The 12,853-nt window shown below is 38.6% G+C and overlaps 1 protein-coding gene across 1 annotated transcript; it reads right to left on the bottom strand.

The window, feature by feature from the left end:
* Positions 1-238: 238 nt before the first annotated feature.
* Positions 239-11,957, bottom strand: LOC306897972 (B-cadherin-like; the record flags this gene model as incomplete). The annotated part of the gene is made up of 21 exons (XM_079463157.1): positions 239-845; positions 1,086-1,316; positions 1,412-1,636; positions 1,716-1,861; positions 1,953-2,197; positions 2,277-2,462; positions 2,576-2,704; positions 2,796-2,968; positions 3,072-3,213; positions 3,382-3,537; positions 3,616-3,714; positions 4,012-4,128; positions 8,491-8,630; positions 8,726-9,017; positions 9,097-9,282; positions 9,396-9,524; positions 9,616-9,788; positions 9,892-10,030; positions 10,205-10,360; positions 10,439-10,527; positions 11,921-11,957. 21 exons carry the CDS (start codon positions 11,955-11,957, stop codon positions 802-804), a joined length of 3,234 nt encoding a protein of 1,077 aa, XP_079319283.1. The 3' UTR covers positions 239-801.
* Positions 11,958-12,853: the final 896 nt, after the last annotated feature.

Raw genomic sequence — 12,853 nt, 5'->3', positions numbered from 1 at the left:
ATTTGTTGTTTTGGGGTGTGGGGTTTTTCATAGACTGATAAAAACTCATAATGACGTGTTGTGCTTAACAGTTATTGGAGACCATGTTGGTGCAACCGGGCACATATTTGAAAGATATCCATGCAAAAACGAAATATATAATTCATTGTGAATAATTTATAAATCTTTTTTAGTTTTAGGAAACTTGAGTTGACCAGTCTGTCATCTGTTGAGACAGAAAAACACTGACATCAAGTGGTCAAAGATAATATAACTTTATTTGTATGTGCATGTATCAACAGGGAGATTCATTGAAATTCCAACATGAAACTAAAATAAGAATGTGTTTGGACATCATAATTTTTTTTTGTATAAATGTTCGGTACAATTGCTTAGTGGGAGTCATGAGAATCTGTTTGAAGGAAGTGTTTATAGATGCTGATGATGTTGATTCTTATCACATATTTTTAGGAAGTGGTAATGTCTTTACACTTTTTAGAAATATAGAAGAAGTAATGCAAAACCAATTTCAAGAAGTTCCCTTTCAAAAATACTATGATACATAGGTACAAACAATAATGCATGTAGAGGTCAAAAGCTTCCATACAGAGAGTTATGGAATATATAGATTATTCAATGCTACAAACTCTGAAAATGAAATATGTGCGTTTTTAACAAACCAACATCAAATAACAAAAGCAAAACAAAGTTTCAAAGTGATCGTAATGGAATATAACATGCGTATGTTAGGAAGCCATTCATAAATTTTTCTTCTTTTTCTTTTAATTTGCCTTGCAGTCCCACACGGTCACTTCAATAGAGTCAGTGGCTTTTCCTATTCACGAACACGATGAGCAGGATGAGCACTGCGATAGAAACATGATGATTATTCAATGGAATCAGTTCATCTATGATTATATCATCTTTGCATAACCTTCAATTCCAACAACAGGTGACTTGCCCTTAAAATCCATGATCTGCTGATAACATTAGTTTGTGAGGCTCACTGTTTTTGTAGAGGTGAAGGATGAGCTTCTGTGACTCATTTCACACATAAAGTGAAATAAAATGCAAATCAGTTTAAAAGCATGAATGGAAATACATACACAGCAGAGCCAAGATGCCACCGAGGATTCCGAGAACTCCAGACAGCGGTAATCCTGCTGCTAGTCCCTGATAGCATACAGAAATGTATACAACATCTTGACCCTTGCAGTCACACACGGTCGCTTTAATCGTGTTGTCCTGAAACATGTCGCCCTGATCATAAACTCTCAGGATGACATTGTAGATGCCGGGCTCCAGTGTAGTCCTGAGCATCAGCTCTATTTGGGATGCTGAAACAAGAAGATTGAAACCGTCAGGTCAGACACACCAGTTTCAAAAGCCTGACATCCAGCTCATTTCTCTAGACATGTTAGTGAACTCTCACATTCTACATTCATCCTGGCAGTCCAGTTTTTCTGGGTTTCTCCCTGAGTGTCGACACGAAATGGACCGGCGTGAGGCGAACCGTCTTTATCCGTGATGGAGAGGATAGCAGGAGGCGCTTCACGATTACACATCTGTATTTCTCTTTCAGTGACAGAGGGAGGGTTGTCATTCACATCCTCCAGCTGGACGATCAGAGTTCCTGTGCCAGTCGCTGGTGCTTTCTCTGAACACAAGAACAAACTTATAAGTAAAGAAACAACAGTATCCACATCAAGCCCTCAAACAAAAGAAAGCCAACTTACCATCATTATTAACAGCCAGAAACAGAGCTTTGTATTTTCCATCTATGACCAAAGGAGATTCTCTGTCCATTAGCTTCTTGACTTTGATCACTCCAGTTTCCTTCACAATATTAAACCAACCGGCGGGGTCATTGCCGATTCTATACCTGGAAGGTGGGGAAATAAGCAGATTAAGACCTGCAAACGTTCAATGTCGGCTGTACAAGACTACAAATTCATATGAAACAGACTTCTTACGTTAACGTCTGTTCTCTTGCAGTGTCTGGATCGACGGCTGTATAAGTAATCACTTCAGCATCAACAGGCAGATCTTCAGGTTTGTAAATGAGGTTTTCTTTTGGTTTGAATTCCGGAGGTTCATTCACATCCTCCACATTAACAGTGACTGTGGCAGTGGATGTGGCCAAAGAGAGGACGAACGGATCATCGTTCTCAACGATCACAGCCAGAATGTACTGCTTGGTCTTTTCATAATCCAGTGGCTGTATGGACAAGAACAGCAAGTTATGGTTTATCACCACAAATGATTGTTTCCTCAACATTATGAACATCATTCTGTACCTTCACAGTGGTGATGATTCCCTCCAGCTGACTGGGTCCAGTACTGACATTGAAAAATCCTCCTTTATCACCATTTATAATCTTATATTTTGTTGACCAGGCTGGTGATCCGACTTCATCTCCATCAGTAACTGTGAGCTTGACCACTACAGCACCAACTTGATTCTCTGGGACAGATACTTCATGCTAAAAACATTAAAGACCTAAAGGTAAGATAACCTACTCGTCCTATAGCTTCAGCTGTAAACTGTACTAGAACACATGCGTGTATAAATCAGATTCAGATGAATGCACATTACCGTGGCTTGATCAAACTCTGGTGGGTTATCATTGCTGTCAGTGACCGTGATAACAGCCGTGCCGGTCGTTGCTCCACCTTCTCCTTTCATATCCGCAGCCTGAATTAATAAAGTATATGTGCGGTGTTTCTGAAAGAGAAGATGTTCCCATGTGAGTTTCTCTTTCATCGACAGCACTTTAAGATTCAGTCATCAAATGTCACATCAATGTATTTCTCACCTCTCTGTCCAGCCCGGTAGCAATGACACGAATCCCTCCAGTTACAGTGTTGATATCAAACATATTTGGGTTTGGAAGTGGTGGAGTTTGGCCAACAATCTTGTATCTGACATCACCGTTGTCAGTATTTGGATCATCTGCATCAGTGGCTGTGACCGTCATGAACTCATGATCTTTAGAGATAAGATGGAGATGTTGAAGCTGAAGTTTTACACACATGAGCTCCATTTCCCACATCATCAAGTCAAATGTTGGTAAAATGAACACCAACGTTACCGTTTAGAGCAGCTTGAGGAACTTGTCCATTGAAAGGATTCTGAGTAAACACGGGCTTATTGTCATTCTGGTCAATCACATTGATGATGATTTCCATTGGCTTCTCTTTTATTCCTCCTTCTCCAACAGCATAAGCTGTGAGCTGAAGACACAAACATCTCAAGTGTCAGAAATCTGAGAAGACTTCCGGCAAACATTCACAAGATGATTTCTTAAAGAAATCTAAAGCCTTTTCATTCATTTGAGCTGTTTCTGGTGTATTAGATTTTTAATCTGATTATGAATAAAGTATAAAGTTAAAATAACTTACAGCATAGAAGGCTTTTCTCTCTCTGTCGAGTGGCTGTGTCACTGAAATAGTCCCTGTGTTTTTATCACATTTGAAAAGGCCCACCGGTGGCAGATCTGCCCCTTCACCTGTGATACGGTATGTCATCGCAGTTTCTGAAGCATAATCTGACTTGATCTAATGACAGAAACACACAAACTCAGTAACACAAACCCGGTTTTAATAACAAAAGTCAGTCTGATGATGTTCACGTACCTGAGAAAGCTTTATTGGGAAAGGACCTCTGCTGTTCTCAGGTTCATTGAAAGGTGGAATAACCCAACCTGTCTTTGCTCCCTTTAGTCCTGATGAGAACTTCACAACCAGATCAGAAGATTTCACATGAGAAGCAGCAATATTGAAATGATAGAGAAATATTGATCTGCTCTTAACAAAATGTCAAAAAAGATTTATTTAAACATTTAAAGCAGCATTTAACTTGTAAACACATTTGCAGCACTCTATGGTGTCACGAATACGGACATTTAAACACTGTCATTTAAGATAATAATAACAGAAGTCCAAATAGTGTAAAAACTATTCTTTTGAACTTTGCCGATATATCATTATGATGTTTTGGAACATTCCCTGTTATGAAATATAAAATCTTACCTGTAAAAGGAAAATAATGAATCCAAGTCGCACGATGATCATTGTCTTGAGATGCAGTAAAATGTGTCTGATTCTTCTGTTAATGTTAAGCGCATACAGCTGCTGTTCTGAAGGGAACTAAAAGAGTTTCTGTGGGCTGATGGAGGGCGTGGCTTATTCAGATGTGTAAATGGCCAAAAAAATCAGTTGTCTTTAAATAATATTTACTGTAAATAAGTTCGAAATTTGCAATGTTTCATAATTTACAAAAGTAATATGAAATGTGAGGACGGTTCATTAAATATCTTCAGGAGAAACTGAGTATAAGTGGCCTAGACATTTTATTAATGCTGATATTAACAGTAGTATATTATAAGAGTAAAGATGTATGGGCTTTTGTCTCAGAACTGATGATCTGTTGATGTCTGGATGAGTTTTATCAGGGATACAATTTTGATCAACTAAAACTAGTCTGATTAAATTGAACTTAATCTGACTGACCACAAACGTTGATGTAAGATCGAGCTGCAACAGTTTCTGAACTTGATTAACATTAGTTTTTAGGAATCGAGTTGCTAGATTGTCTTTAGTTGAGAAAGATAAATACTGACATCTTGTGGTCCAATAATACACAGCAATATACTGCATACTGTATATCCAATGAACCTTTTGATCTCACATCATTGACACAGAAGTGAAAACAGGTGCAATTTAACAAAATGTGACATACAAGACAATAATACATGACACAATAACCCTGTGTTATATTACGATGATGGACTGAACATGATTTGAGATGAATTTGCACCTATGAATACACTACCAGCTACTTCAGAGATTGTGGGTTTGATGGGTAAAATTTGTCAATTAGATCCTCTACAAACTCCTTTAGTGAAAACGTGTTTCCCAGCCCTTTTGCCGTTGATTACTTAAATTGTTCATGCTTCACTTGCTTCTGGTTTTGTATCTCCATCTCTTAAATCTCCTATTATTACACCCATACTTAAGAAACCGGGGGGTGATCCATTTAATTTTCTTTTCATTATCTATATGCTCCCTCTTGGTAATATTCTAAGGAAATATTATGTGGATGATACCCAACTTTACCTGTCTGCCAGACACACCGGATCTTTTCCTTCGCCATCTTTGTCAAGCTGTTTGGCTGAAATTAAAGTTTGGCTTTCAGCAAACTTCTTGATGGCAATAAAACTGAGGCTCTGCTTGTTGACACACAATCTGTTGTAACTTGTGTCTAAATCAAACTGTTTTTTCTTTATACATTGACAATATTGAAATTTGTGCTTCCTCTGAGGTTAAAAGTTTGGGTGTCATAATGGATGGCACACTATCCTTTAAAGCACAAATTAATAATATCACGCAAATTGCATACTTCTATTTGCGCAAAATCAACCGTCTCCATCCCTTTCTCTCAAATAGTAATACTGCAGTTCTTATCCACGCACTTGTCACTTCACGCATAGACTATATACTGTAATGCTTTTCTGACAGGTATTTCCTCAAAATTTCTGTATAAGTGTCACAAAATGGTTTGGATAGAACCCAGATGCAGTCAGACGAAGGGTTAACGTAAAAATCTTTATTAAATGAAAAACCCACAATGGGGAAAACATGCACCAAAACAAGCAAACAAACACTTGCCACGGGGGGGACAAAACAAGGGTCTCAGAAAAATGAAATAATATGTCTACAAACTGAAACAGGAACACGGGTACTCCAAGTACGCGAAGAAGCATTTAAAGGGGAAAATAGAATGAGAACAAACTATCCAACAGTTAACAGTAATGATAAACATACATTAGACAATGCACCGACACTGAACAGAGGGAAACTGGGGCTATATAAAGGGAGACACTAACGAAGAGTATTTACATGGGGAGAGTTGCAACAGGTGATAAGAATGAAACGAGAGTGAATAACAGAGCAGGTCATGGGAAGGAAACCCTAACTAGAAGATTACGGGAGACAGGATGGCAGGGCTGAGAGACATAACAGGAAGACATGTGGCGCCAAGTAACAGCAAAATTCCCGTGTCTTCACACATAACAAAACCTAAAAGACGTGGTAATGTCATGACTCTGCCCAGTGAGAACTCGAGACAGGCAGGACAGACCTGACAATAAGCTTCAGTTGGTTCAGAATTCTGCAGCTCGTTCTTTCTCTAGAACATCCTATCCTATGGAACTCTCTTCCTCTTAATGTTCGCAAAAGTGAGTGCTTGCTGACTTTTATAACGCGTCTTAAGACATATCTTTTTATACAGGCTTTTTTATTACATGTTTTATTGAGACTTATTGGCACTGTACATGTATATGCTGTTGGTTCGTTGTTTCTTTTGTTTTATGCAGTGACCTGTATATTGCTTGTGAGGGGACCTTGGGTATTCTGAAAGGCGCCATGAAATAAAATGCATTATTTATTATTAATATGTAGTGAGGATTAGCTGGGCAATTCCAGCGTTATGGACGTGACATACAAATGCTCAGAGAATGTATTTGTTACGAATGTATTGAACACTCTTGTTTATATTTGACTAAAGCCTTGTTGATAGAGTCTAAATTTCAGACAAATATAAGTCTATAAACAACTTTTCTATTTAAAAAAAAGGATAAACAAACGTAATGAGTGTGACAAAGGACACGTTTTTTGAGAGACAACAACCTTTGTAGGAGCTTAGTGAAATAAAATGCACAAACCTGAAGTGATAGTACCAAACAAATGAAGAAGTGATGGCTCTTTAATGAACGTCAAATAGTTCATATATTTAACCCGTTTATGAGGAATATGTACCGTTTAAATATATTTAAATATAGAGTACAGTATAAAAGTCCCCATGAAAATGAGCGATAGTCATAAGAATCCGATTGACAGAAGTGGTCATAGATGCTGATGATGTGTAACGGTCACCAGCTGGAGTGCCCTTGAAAACCACCAGAGGGCACTCCACATCAAAGTTATCATTCACTCACAAAACTACATCTCCCATAACGCACTTCCCGGACTCATCATCACTGATTGCATTCACCTGTGTCTCATCACCCCATTAATCTCAGTCTATTTATACCTTGTTCACTCATTCACACACTGCGAAGTTTTGTTATCACTGCATTTCTGAGCGTTTCCCTGGTTTGTTGTCATTTGGTTTTGGATTTCGTGCCTTGTTCACAGTTTATGCTTTTGCCTCTGGTCCCTGCCTGTTTTGTTTGTTTCCTTGTTTGAACTGCCTACCTGTGTGTGACCCTGATGAACATTTAAGCAATGTTCTGCGCGTTCAAAATTGGAGAGGAGGCCAGTTAAGAAAACGTTGAAGTTTATTGATCAGAATCTTAAAACAAAAATACATCAGCTGTGTACACCAGCCGATGGGTGGGTGGGCTGCCTTAGACTCAGTCTTACAAAAAGAACTGATATCTTTACAACGGCCCGACCGACCCAGAAAAACAATTTCAAAGCATATTTATAATATTTCTTGGGGTGCCTCTTCTTCAGCTGGGGTCCAATCAGCTTTTCTCTTCTTTGTCTGGTCTCCAGCCAACCAGCTCACTGCCTTGTTTTTCAAATCACCATCTGTAACACATTTACACGAGACCCCCACACCCCACATTCCAACACGCTCTGTGCGTAATCTGATTTTAACACACACACATACCCATTTCCTATGGAAAAAGCCTCTCAAAAGCATCCCCAACTCTTGGCTCACACACTTGGTTATATTTTGTAAAGGCACGTTTAAACCACAATAAAAAACACAATAAAAATCCTTCAACCCCTGCCTGTTATTTGGATTACGGCTCTGGATTACCCACCAATAAAGCTGCATTTGGATCTCACCTCCAAGTCTCGGAGCAGTTCATGACATGATGTTGATTCTTATAAAACTTGTCTATTACAGTTTTCACCCATACAGAAAGAGCTTATGTCTTTAGACTTTTTGTATTTATTTTTATTAGTAATATTCTAGAGGTGTAACAAACCAACATCAAATAACAAAAGCAAAACAAAGTTTCAAAGTGATCGTAATGGAATATAACATGCGTATGTTAGGAAGCCAGTCATGAATTTTTCTTCTTTTAATTTTAATTTGCCTTGCAGTCCCACACGGTCACTTCAATAGAGTCAGTGGCTTTTCCTATTCACGAACACGATGAGCAGGATGAGCACTGCGATAGAAACATGATGATTATTCAATGGAATCAGTTCATCTATGATTACATCATCTTTGCACAACCTTCAATTCCAACAACAGGTGACTTGCCCTTAAAATCCATGATCTGCTGATAACATTAGTTTGTGAGGCTCACTGTTTTTGTACAGGTGAAGGATGAGCTTCTGTGACTCATTTCGCACGTAAAGTGAAATAAAATGCAAATCAGTTTAAAAGCATGAATGGAAATACATACACAGCAGAGCCAAGATGCCACCGAGGATTCCGAGAACTCCAGACAGCGGTAATCCTGCTGCTGCTACTCTACCATCGCATACAACATCATCACCCTTGCAGTCACACACGGTCGCTTTAATCGTGTTGTCCTGAAACATGTCGCCCTGATCATAAACTCTCAGGATGACATTGTAGATGCCGGGCTCCAGTGTAGTCCTGAGCATCAGCTCTATTTGGGTTACTGAAACAATAAGATTGAAACCATCAGGTCAGACACACCAGTTTCAAAAGCCTGACATCCAGCTCATTTCTCTAGACATGTTAGTCAACTCTCACATTCTACATTCATCCTGGCAGTCCAGTTTTTCTGGGTTTCTCCCTGAGTGTCGACACGAAATGGACCAGCGTGAGGCGAACCGTCTTTATCCGTGATGGAGAGGATAGCAGGAGGCGCTTCACTATTACACATCTGTATTTCTCTTTCAGTGACAGAGGGAGGGTTGTCATTCACATCCTCCACATTAACAGTGACTGTGGCAGTGGATGTGGGCAAAGAGAGGACGAACGGATCATCGTTCTCAACAATCACAGACAGAATGTACTGCTTGGTCTTTTCATAATCCAGTGGCTGTATGGACAAGAACAGTAAGTTATGGTTTATCACCACAAATGATTGTTTCCTCAACATTATGAACATCATTCTGTACCTTCACAGTGGTGATGATTCCCTCCAGCTGACTGGGTCCAGTACTGACATTGAAAAATCCTCCTTTATCACCATTTATAATCTTATATTTTGTTGACCAGGCGGGTGATCCGACTTCATCTCCATCAGTAACTATGAGCTTGACCACTACAACACCAACTTGATTCTCTGGGACAGATACTTCATGCTAAAAACATTAAAGACCTAAAGGTAAGATAACCTACTCGTCCTATAGCTTCAGCTGTAAACTGTACTAGAACACATGCGTGTATAAATCAGATTCAGATGAATGCACATTACCGTGGCTTGATCAAACTCCGGTGCGTTATCATTGCTGTCAGTGACCGTGATAACAGCCGTGCCGGTCGTTGCTCCACCTTCTCCTTTCATATCCGCAGCCTGAATTAATAAAGTATATGTGCGGTGTTTCTGAAAGAGAAGATGTTCACATGTGAGTTTCTCTTTCATCGACAGCACTTTAAGATTCAGTCATCAAATGTCACATCAATGTATTTCTCACCTCTCTGTCCAGCCCGGTAGCAATGACACGAATCCCTCCAGTCACAGTGTTGATATCAAACATATTTGGGTTTGGAAGTGGTGGAGTTTGGCCGACAATCTTGTATCTGACATCACCGTTGTCAGTATTTGGATCATCTGCATCAGTGGCTGTGACCATCATGAACTCATGATCTTTAGAGATAAGATGGAGATGTTGAAGCTAAAGTTTTACACACATGAGCTCCATTTCCCACATCATCAAGTCAAATGTTGGTATAATGAACACCAACGTTACCGTTAAGAGCAGCTTCAGGAACTTGTCCATTGAAAGGATTCTGAGTAAACTCGGGCTTATTGTCATTCTGGTCAATCACATTGATGATGAATTCTATTGGCTTCTCTTTTATTCCTTCTCCAGCAGCATAAGCTGTGAGCTGAAGACACAAACATCTCAAGTGTCAGAAATCTGAGAAGACTTCCGGCAAACATTCACAAGATGATTTCTTAAAGATATCTAAAGCCTTTTCATTCATTTGAGCTGTTTTCATTTCTGGTGTATTAGATTTTTAATCTGATTATGGATAAAGTATAAAGTTAAAATAACTTACAGCATAGAAGGCTTTTCTCTCTCTGTCGAGTGGCTGTGTCACTGAAATAGTCCCTGTGTTTTTATCACATTTGAAAAGGCCCACCGGTGGCAGATCTGCCCCTTCACCTGTGATACGGTATGTCATCGCAGTTTCTGAAGCATAATCTGACTTGATCTAATGACAGAAACACACAAACTCAGTAACACAAACCCGGTTTTAATAACAAAAGTCAGTCTGATGATGTTCACGTACCTCAGCAAGCTTTATTGGGAAAGGACCTCTGCTGTTCTCAGGTTCATTGAAAGGTGGAATAACCCAACCTCTCTTTGCTCTCTTTAGTCCTGATGAGAACTTCACAACCAGATCAGAAGATTTCACATGAGAAGCAGCAATATTGAAATGATAGAGAAATATTGATCTGCTCTTAACAAAATGTCAAAAAAGATTTATTTAAACATTTAAAGCAGCATTTAACTTGTAAACACATTTGCAGCACTCTATGGTGTCACGAATACGGACATTTAAACACTGTCATTTAAGATAATAATAACCGAAGTCCAAATAGTGTAAAAACTATTCTTTTGAACTTTGCCGATATATCATTATGAGGTTTTGGAACATTCCTTGTTATGAAATATAAAATCTTACCTGTAAAAGGAAAATAATGAATCCAAGTCGCACGATGATCATTGTCTTGAGATGCAGTAAAATGTGTCTGATTCTTCTGTTAATGTTAAGCGCATACAGCTGCTGTTCTGAAGGGAACTAAAAGAGTTTATGTGGGCTGATGGAGGGCGTGGCTTATTCAGATGTGTAAATGGCCAAAATAATCAGTTGTCTTTAAATAATATTTACTGTAAATAAGTTAGAAATTTGCTATTTTTCATAATTTACAAAAGTAATATGAAATGTGAGGACGGTTCATTAAATATCTTCAGGAGAAACTGAGTATACGTGGCCTAGACATTTTATTAATGCTGATATTAACAGTAGTATATTATAAGAGTAAAGATGTATGGGCTTTTGTCTCAGAACTGATGATCTGTTGACATCTGGATGAGTTTTATCAGGGATTCAATTTTGATCAACTAAAACTAGTCTGATTAAATTGAACTTAATCTGACTGACCACAAACGTTGATGTAAGATCGAGCTGCAACAGTTTCTGAACCTGATTAACATTAGTTTTTAGGAATCGAGTTGCTAGATTGTCTTTAGTTGAGAAAGATAAATACTGACATCTTGTGGTCCAATAATACACAGCAATATACTGCATACTGTATATCCAATGAACCTTTTGATCTCACATCATTGACACAGAAGTGAAAACAGGTGCAATTTAACAAAATGTGACATACAAGACAATAATACATGACACAATAACCCTGTGTTATATTACGATGATGGACTGAACATGATTTGAGATGAATTTGCACCTTTGAATACACTACCAGCTACTTCAGAGATTGTGGGTTTGATGGGTAAAATTTGTCAATTAGATCCTCTACAAACTCCTTTAGTGAAAACGTGTTTCCCAGCCCTTTTGCCGTTGATTACTTAAATTGTTCATGCTTCACTTGCTTCTGGTTTTGTATCTCCATCTCTTAAATCTCCTATTATTACACCCATACTTAAGAAACCGGGGGGTGATCCATTTAATTTTCTTTTCATTATCTATATGCTCCCTCTTGGTAATATTCTAAGGAAATATTATGTGGATGATACCCAACTTTACCTGTCTGCCAGACACACCGAATCTTTTCCTTCGCCATCTTTGTCAAGCTGTTTGGCTGAAATTAAAGTTTGGCTTTCAGCAAACTTCTTGATGGCAATAAAACTGAGGCTCTGCTTGTTGACACACAATCTGTTGTGTCTAAATCAAACTGTTTTTTCTTTATACATTGACAATATTGAAATTTGTGCTTCCTCTGAGGTTAAAAGTCTGGGTGTCATAATGGATGGCACACTATCCTTTAAAGCACAAATTAATAATATCACGCAAATTGCATACTTCTATTTGCGCAAAATCAACCGTCTCCATCCCTTTCTCTCAAATAGTAATACTGCAGTTCTTATCCACGCACTTGTCACTTCATGCATAGACTATATACTGTAATGCTTTTCTGACAGGTATTTCCTCAAAATTTCTGTATAAGTGTCACAAAATGGTTTGGATAGAACCCATATGCAGGCAGACGAAGGGTTAACGTAAAAACTTTATTAAATGAAAAGCCCACAATGGGGAAACCATGCACCAAAACAAGCAAACAAACACTTGCCACGAGGGGAACAAAACAAGGGTCTCAGAAAAATGAAATAATATGTCTACAAACTGAAACAGGAACACGGGTACTCCAAGTATGCGAAGAAGCATTTAAAGGGGAAAATACCATGAGCACAAACTATCCAACAGTTAACAGTAATGATAAACATACATTAGACAATGCACCGACACTGAACAGAGGGAAACTGGGGCTATATAAAGGGAGACATTAACGAGGAGTATTTACATGGGGAGAGTGGCAACAGGTGATAAGAATGAAACGAGAGTGAATAACAGAGCAGGTAATGGGAATGAAACCCTAACTAGAAGATAACGGGAGACAGGAGGGCAGGGCTGAGAAACATAACAGGAAGACATGTGGCGCCAATTAACAGCAAAAGCCAC

Source organism: Barbatula barbatula (assembly GCF_947034865.1).
Source record: "Barbatula barbatula genome assembly, chromosome: 1".
Taxonomy (NCBI): domain Eukaryota; kingdom Metazoa; phylum Chordata; class Actinopteri; order Cypriniformes; family Nemacheilidae; genus Barbatula; species Barbatula barbatula.
The sequence above is the reverse complement of the archived record's forward strand: the minus strand, read 5'-3'. Positions and strand labels throughout refer to the sequence as shown.